We start from the raw sequence: 8,063 nt of genomic DNA, 5'->3' as shown, positions 1-8,063 counted from the left end.
CCCCTTGCCTTGGGTTTCATCCCATTTTCCCCCCCCCCCCCCAATGTCCTGTAGGCAATGGAATTTAAATGAGTGTCCCCACTACACACAACACGATTTTTTTCCGAACGACACAACACAAAATGTCGTTGTAGGCAATGTAATTTAAATGAGTGTTCTCACTACACACGACACGATTTTTTTCCGAACAACACCCAATGTCGTTGTAGGCAATGTAATTCAAATTAGAGTGTTTCCACTACGCACGACACGATTTTTTCCGAACGACACAAAATGTCCTTGTAGGCAATGTACCTAATTTAAATGAGAGTGTTTCCACTAGGCACAACACGTTTTTTCTCCCGAACGACAAGTAGGGACGGGTCTTTAGGGTAAAAACAGTGGAGCATCGAGCAGGTAAAGGGAAGCGATCGATGACTTCAAAACGGGAGGAAACCAATTCGGTCCCAAAACCTGTTTTTTGCCAATGGGGTCCCACACTTAAATTGATTTTGATCGTTTTAAGGGGATATTTAATCGTTTTAACGGGATATTTATTTTGATCGTTTTAAGGGGATATTTGATCGATTTAAGGGGATATTTATTTTGATCGTTTTAAGGGGATATTTGATCATTTTAAGGGGGCATTTGATCATTTTAAGGGGATATTTGATCGTTTTAAGGGAATAGTGTTTAATTTATACACAGTACACAGTATAGGGTAACAATATTAACACAACCTAGGTAGTCACATCCATGATTATCACAATATACAACAACCACGCCACCGGTAAATATGGCAAAGAGCCACGCCATGAGTAAATAATTCTAACAACCACATGTAAACATAGAGGTGCTAAGCTACTCATAAGCCCTAGTTCAACTCTCCCTTGAACTAGCTCCTGTTGTAAGTTCTGGCTGGGTGGAAGAGCTCTCTAAGTGAAAATCCTCTCATTAATGAAATTTGAATGGGGCTTATAAGCCCGCAAAGTTTTTTTAGATCAATCATTGTTAGAGTTTATGCCTTACCTGCACCCTTATAGAATTGAATGTCCTCGAGAATAGATTCGGAGTCCTGAAGGACTTCATGTACCTCCTGGAACAACTCTTCTTCTGCCTCGGTAGGTTGTGCATCTGGAATGAAGTCCAGAAAAGTTCATTTCTTATTGTTATTTTAGATTTAATAATTTGGCTGTCTTTCCATATCTTTTTCAAGTGGGGAATGACATTTGTGACAAGCATTTGTGCTCAACACAAAATTATAACTGTTAGAAGTCCTTGGAAGCCAGTCTAGTTAGCTTTGATGGTAGCACATCTGCCTTGAAAGTGCTAGTTAGATTCCCACCCGGGGCAGATTTTATCCTGAAGAGATAATGTTTTGTTCTTGGAATGGCTGGCTTTTTGTGTCTTCTTTCTGTCTTTGATTTCGGGATGATAAGACATTAGCAGTTACACTTCCCTCTATCAAACCTCTTGGAAAAAAAAGTCCTTAAAAATATTAGACCTAGGAATAACTGAACTTACTTTCAAAATCTAGGAACACATCATATTTCTGTTTGGTGCAACAGTTGGAATCTTCTCTCGACAGCAAGCTGAGGAGTTTCCCCATGGTAAAATTGTGCTGATGATGTTGAGATTGAGAATCACTTTATGGGAGTTGTCACAGGTTTGAATGCATTGTAGATGTACAAGTCATGAGGAGATGGCTGTAAACAAACAAATAATTGAATGTGTTAAAAAACATAAAATGTGTGTGATAGTTAAAACAAAAACAAAAAAACAAACATAAATTATAAGGAACTTTGTAACTCGATTTGCACGCCGAGAGGTACCGGGATCGATTCCTGACGGGGTCAAAGTTTTTTCGGCTCTGTGCTTGGAGTCCGACGTGCACTCAGATTCGTAAGGACAATTGAGTAGCTACTTTAATCGAATAGCGACCAGTGGCGGCATTACCAGTGTAAAAATATTATTTAAATATCGAAATTTGGACATTGATTGCAAAGGAGGCACTTGGCACCTAATCAAATGCTGTAATGTCAGCAAAAGAAAAGGCTCTGCCTGAAAAAAAAACTTTGATTTGATTGTTTTTTTTTTTTTTTTAACAATTACCTGTTGTACAAATTCAGACGTGAAGTCACCTAAACACCTGAGCATGGGCGTGGCATTGGCATAGAATAGCGACATCCTATTGGCTGACTCAATATTTAACCCTCGCTTGTCTCTTGTTCCCTTAGAGAAATACTAACCTGTTGTACAAATTCAGACGTCACGTCACCTAAACACCTGAGCATGGGCGTGGCATTGGCATAGAATAGCGACATCCTATTGGCTAACTCAATATTTAACCCTTGCTTGTCTCTTGTTCCCTTAGAGAAATACTAACCTGTTGTACAAATTCAGACGTGACGTCACTTAAACACCTGAGCATGGGCGTGGCATTGGCATAGAATAGCGACATCCTATTGGTTAACTCAATATTTAACCCTTGCTTGTCTCTTGTTACGAATTTAGAGAAATACTAACCTGTTGTACGAATTCAGACGTGACGTCACTTAAACACCTGAGCATGGGCGTGGCATTGGCATAGAATAGCGACATTCTATTGGCTAACTCCGTGCTCATTTCGGGACGACATAGGCCGTCCCGATTGGGATTACCGTCCCGGTTGGTACTGTCCCGATCCCCTATGAGTTGTTGCCGCATGACGATACGACGGTAATAGCTGAAGTCGTTCTGAATTGCGGGCGTCTTCATCTGAAAACAGGACAAGAGAGGGTTAAATTAATTTTGAAAGAAGATTAGAAAGAGTTAAATTCATCATCCCCTATGAGTTGTTGCCGCATGACGATACGACGGTAGTAGCTGAAGTCGTTCTGAATTGCGGGCGTCTTCATCTGAAAACAGGACGAGAGAGGGTTAAATTAATTTTGAAAGAAGATTAGAAAGAGGTAAATTCATCTGAAAACAGGGCAAGAAAGGGTTAAAATGCTTGTCTGTCCTTAAGGACATGTAGAGGTTAAACACAGAACATCCCCTATGAGTTGTTGCCGCATGACGATACGACGGTAGTAGCTGAAGTCGTTCTGAATTGCGGGCGTCTTCATCTGAAAACAGGACAAGAAAGGGTTAAAATAATTTTGAAAGAAAATTAGAAAGAGTTAAATTCATCTGAAAACAAGACAAGAAAGGGTTAAATTAATTTTGAAAGAAGATTAGAAAGAGTTAAATACATCTGAAAACTGGACAAGAAAGGGTTAAAATGCTTGTCTGTCCTTAAGGACATGTAGAGGTTAAACACAGAACGTTTATATTATTTTGTTTAGTTTGAGATAATGGTCAAGTACAATATCATACATATTTCTGGACATGGTCTTCACTTGACTGGAGTGGATTACGGACTGTCTCCTATCTAATAGACGTTAATAAACAAGACTACAGATAAAAGGACAGACGAGTTGATATATTTCGACCACTACTATGGCCATCATCAGAACAACTAAATAAAAAATTACAAAAATTTGAAAATTCAACGCCTTAGGCGTTCTCTACCACCTAACCCTTAGAGCTCTATTATTATGTGGTCAAATTCTCAAATAAATGAGGATAAAATTCCATACCTCGGCTGGGATGGAACCCACGCCCTCCTGATTACCAGGCGAGCGTCTTGACCACTACGCCACCGAGGCACCGAGGCAGCTAAAACCATGTTTGTACTACAGGCTAAAATATGAGTATTCTGAAGATTTGTCCACCGCCTGTAGGTTGGACATCACTGAATTCCTGACTCATGGTCATCCTCAGACAAGTCCATATACACATGTGCGATATCCATATCAATCTGTGTATGTTCTTATCTAGGTATATAATTACCTATGTACATAGATATAGTCTGCTTCTAATAGACCCGGGTTCGATTCCCGGCGGGGTCAAGAAATTTGTATCATGCAAATGATTGATTCCATGACTGGCTGTTGCGGGGCCCACTCAGCCCTGTGAGGAAAATGAGTAGCTATGGCATATAAATGCGCATAGCGACCGGTGCCAGCATGGTAGGTAAACATTGGATTTTAGGATTATTGAGATATTGGGAAAATCCTACAATGCTGCAGTGAGCACCAAAGTTGTGACATAATAACACAAACAAACTGCATTTACATTTACATTACATTTTATTCGTGATTTGATTTCACAAATATCCACTCCTTTTCTTAATAAGTCTTTGGGGTCTTTAATGGGACTACTAATGCAGGGATTTCCCACTACGAGTGATTTGTGGCCAGTTGGAAATCTCTGTGCTTGAGGAATTTTAATTGTGATTTGTTTTCACAAATATCCACTCCTTTTCTTAATAAGTCTTATATTCTCTCACCTAGTTGTGTTGAGAAGAGGTAGAATCGCTTCAGGTGAGATACAAGGGGGAGCACAGTGGCTAATGCTTTGGCCTGACATTCCGGTGTTGGGTTGGCTATAGCCTCTCGAATCTCTCGACCTGAAAATGTCAAATATCAATACAATATAACCATTATTTGCCTGGAAACAAAAAAGCTGATTAGGAATCAAACCAACCTCAGTGGTGCAGTTGTTAATGCGTTGGACTTTGGATCTGGAGGTTGGTGGTTCGAGTCCAAGTCAAGTCATAAAATTAATCTAGGTGTAATAATAGTTGTGACAAGCATTTAAATATGCTTAACACGATTAAAAATTCCTATAGAGCTTAGCTCTAGAGCAGATAGAGAGCAAATCAGAGCAAAGAGAGCAAAAAAAAAAATCTAAAATGTTAGCACCAATATTTAGGAGTTGTCAATAAGGGCATTTTCCTGCATGCCTCCTAATATTATCCCTACAACATCATTGCTGTCTTCCAAGGCAGGACAAGTGTGAATATGTAGAACACATAGGATAGGAGAGTATATTTAGGAAACAGAGAAAATAAAGACAAGGGTCTCTAATTTCAATTTGATAGAGGTGCTAAGCTACTCATAAGCCCTAGTTCAACTCTCCCTTGAACTAGCTCCTGTTGTAAGTTCTGGCTGGGTGGAAGAGCTCTTCAAGTGAAAATCCTCTCATTAATGAAATTTGAATGGTGGTTATAAGCCCGCAAAGTTTTTTAGATCAATCAATATTAGAGTTTATGCCTTACCTGCACCCTTATAGAATTGAATATCCTCGAGAATAGATTCGGAGTCCTGAAGGACTTCATGTACCTCCTGGAACAACTCTTCTTCTGCCTCGGTAGGTTGTGCATCTGGAATGAAGCCCAGAAAAGTTCATTTCTTATTGTTATTTTAGATTTAATAATTTGGCTGTCTTTCCACATCTTTTTCAAGTGGGGAATGACATTTGTGACAAGTATTTGTGCTTAACACAAAATTAAAACTGTTAGAAGTCCTTGGAAGCCAGTCTAGTTAGCTTTGATGGTAGCACATCTGCCTTGAAAGTGCTAGTTAGATTACCACCCGGGGCAGATTTTATCCTGGAGAGATGATGTTTTGTTCTTGGAATGGCTGGCTTTTTGTGTCTTCTTTCTGTCTTTGATTTCGGGACGATAAGACATTAGCAGTTACAGTTCCCTCTATCAAACCTCTTGGAAAAAAAAGTCCTTAAAAATATTAGACCTAGGAATAACTGAACTTACTTTCAAAATCTAGGAACACATCATATTTCTGTTTGGTGCAACAGTTGGAATCTTCTCTCGACAGCAAGCTGAGGAGTTTCCCCATGGTAAAATTGTGCTGATGATGTTGAGATTGAGAATCACTTTATGGGAGTTGTCACAGGTTTGAATGCATTGTAGATGTACAAGTCATGAGGAGACAGCTGTAAACAAACAAATAATTGAATGTGTTAAAAAACATAAAATGTGTGTGATAGTTACCTACCTATTTTATTTTATTATTATTATTTTTTTTAATCTCTTTTGTAATAAAATGTATGATAAGTAATCAAGGTACCTATAGTACAGAAATGTGTGTGAGCTGAGTAATGATACAAAAAATATTTGTTTTATCTTAATTGTTCTCCTTATCAAACCATTAAAAAAAAAAAACTTATTTAAATATAAGTAAAAAGATTATTTTATCTCTGATATTAATAATAAATGAAATAGCTGATAAAATAAATGTCCTTATCTTCCCAACAACTAAGGCCAAATTTCACCCACATAAAATGATACTAATTTTCACTTAACAAGTGTAAGTAGGTAACCACCTAAAAAATAGAACAATATTCAATGTCAAACAAAGACCCAGACAAGAAAACAAACAGAAAGTAGGTCATGTTTGAAAGAAAAATTCAGGACAATTGATTTTTGTAGGGGCAACACAAAGAGAGGCATTGAATAAACACTTGAGTACACCTGTGGATCTGAATTTCAACATGTAAATTCCATTTAGTAAGATCACTGTGTGAGTCAACGAGTAAATCACAAAGACTATTGGAAATTAAATGAAAAAGGGGGTGTTTCTTCACATACCTAGTTAATTTAATCAATGTCAAACAAAGACCCAGACAAGAAAACAAACAGAAAGTAGGTCATGTTTGAAAGAAAAATTCAGGACAATTGATTTTTGTAGGAACAACACAAAGAGAGCCATTGAATAAACACTTGAGTACACCTGTGGATCTGAATTTCAACATGGAAATTCCATTTAGTAAGATCACTGTGTGAGTCAACGAGTAAATCACAAAGACTATGGGAAATTAAATGAAAAAGGGGGTGTTTCTTCACATACCTAGTTAATTTATAAACACAACAAAGATTTGTGAAAATCAATAGGATGTCACCCTGTCCAACACACTGATTTGTAATATAGGTCAATATCCCCTCGGTAAAAATTTATTGTTCAACAGAGAATTCTTACTGTGGTTCTGTCAAAAAAGGTTTGGTCTGAAAGAAAAACAGATTTTATAGATTGGTGGAAAAACTTCAGTGAATTTTAAGCGAAATTCTCATTCATAGTTTGAGCTGTTTGAGTGGGTTGTAGGTTGTAGGTGAGAAAACCTGGGTAGGTATGTAGTGAATTTACTTACATAACTGAGGATGGAAATGACTGCGAATGGAACTCAAAAGTTGGTAAATTAGGTAACCTATTAACTGGGCACTGAAGTAATTAACTAATTAATTAAACCAAATTAAATTAATAAATTTAAAATTGAAAATTCACAACCCTTCAACACAAAAAAGACAAGACACAAGACACGCAAGATGCAAGTGCAAGTTCAGAAAAAAAATTGTAAACAAAAAACTTTCTCGTTATCACGTACTACACAGTTCATAGGAAATCCCACAGAGCGCGTCACAAGTACCGAAAATGAACTTCAAGTGGACCATACACGATGAAAAAAAATGGTTGGTTGGTATCAAATGCTGGGAATTGAAAATTCCTTGAAAAAATTAATTCCTTAAGCGCTAGCATAGCGTATTATGGCGCTAGGTCGCGGGTTCGATTCCCGCCCGGGGCGGATCTCAGGGCCGGATTAGCCCCCCGCGGGGCCCGGGGCAGTTTCAAAGGCGCGGGGCCCCCAGTGTGGGCTGATCGAACTTGAAATTTTCAGCGCCGCAGGCGAAATTTTTCAAAAAGTAGGTAGATATGTGCCTCATGCTTTGTCACAAGTTAATTTTTGACGTACCTAATTCGTAGATATTTTCTTATCCTAATTTTCGCTGAACGCTAAAGTGAGCAAAATAAAATAGAGTGCCGCAGGCGAAATTTTTGAAAATTTTGCTAGATATTTTCTTATCCTAATTTTAGCTGAACGCCAAAGTGAGCAAAATAAATTAGAGCGCCGCAGGCGAAATTTTTAAAAATTTTGGTCCACAATCTTGAGAAATCCAGGCTCACCAAAAGTAAATTTTTCAGCGCCGCAGGCGATTTTTTTTTTTTTTTGAAAAAACCCATAATATCTAGTGTAAGTCCTCAAAGCGCGGGGCCCCCAAAAGCGCGGGGCCCGTGGAAGTCTGCCATTCTGCCTTATGGGTAATCCGGCCCTGAAGCAAATAAAAGGTTTCAAAGTCGAACAGCGCGCAGCGCCAAAGAAAAAAATGTACGAAATCAGCAGCAAGTCCAAAATATCTGTAAGAT

The 8,063-nt window shown here is 38.3% G+C and overlaps 1 protein-coding gene across 1 annotated transcript in view; it reads right to left on the bottom strand.

Annotated features, from left to right (window-relative positions):
- The window catches only part of LOC103518493 (protein FAM49B-like), an 8,679-nt gene extending 1,492 nt beyond the window's left edge, over window positions 1-7,187 (bottom strand). Inside the window, exons 1-4 of the mRNA XM_026830273.1 lie at window positions 7,012-7,187; window positions 5,618-5,799; window positions 5,123-5,227; window positions 4,352-4,471 (exon numbers count right to left, since the gene is read on the bottom strand). Coding sequence (XP_026686074.1) covers window positions 4,352-4,471; window positions 5,123-5,227; window positions 5,618-5,702 — 310 coding nt within the window. The 5' untranslated portion in view covers window positions 5,703-5,799; window positions 7,012-7,187. The remainder of the gene's footprint in view (window positions 1-4,351; window positions 4,472-5,122; window positions 5,228-5,617; window positions 5,800-7,011) is intronic.
- Window positions 7,188-8,063: the final 876 nt, after the last annotated feature.

Source organism: Diaphorina citri, unplaced genomic scaffold (genome assembly GCF_000475195.1).
Source record: "Diaphorina citri unplaced genomic scaffold, Diaci psyllid genome assembly version 1.1 scaffold2211, whole genome shotgun sequence".
NCBI lineage: Eukaryota > Metazoa > Arthropoda > Insecta > Hemiptera > Psyllidae > Diaphorina > Diaphorina citri.
The sequence above is the reverse complement of the archived record's forward strand: the minus strand, read 5'-3'. Positions and strand labels throughout refer to the sequence as shown.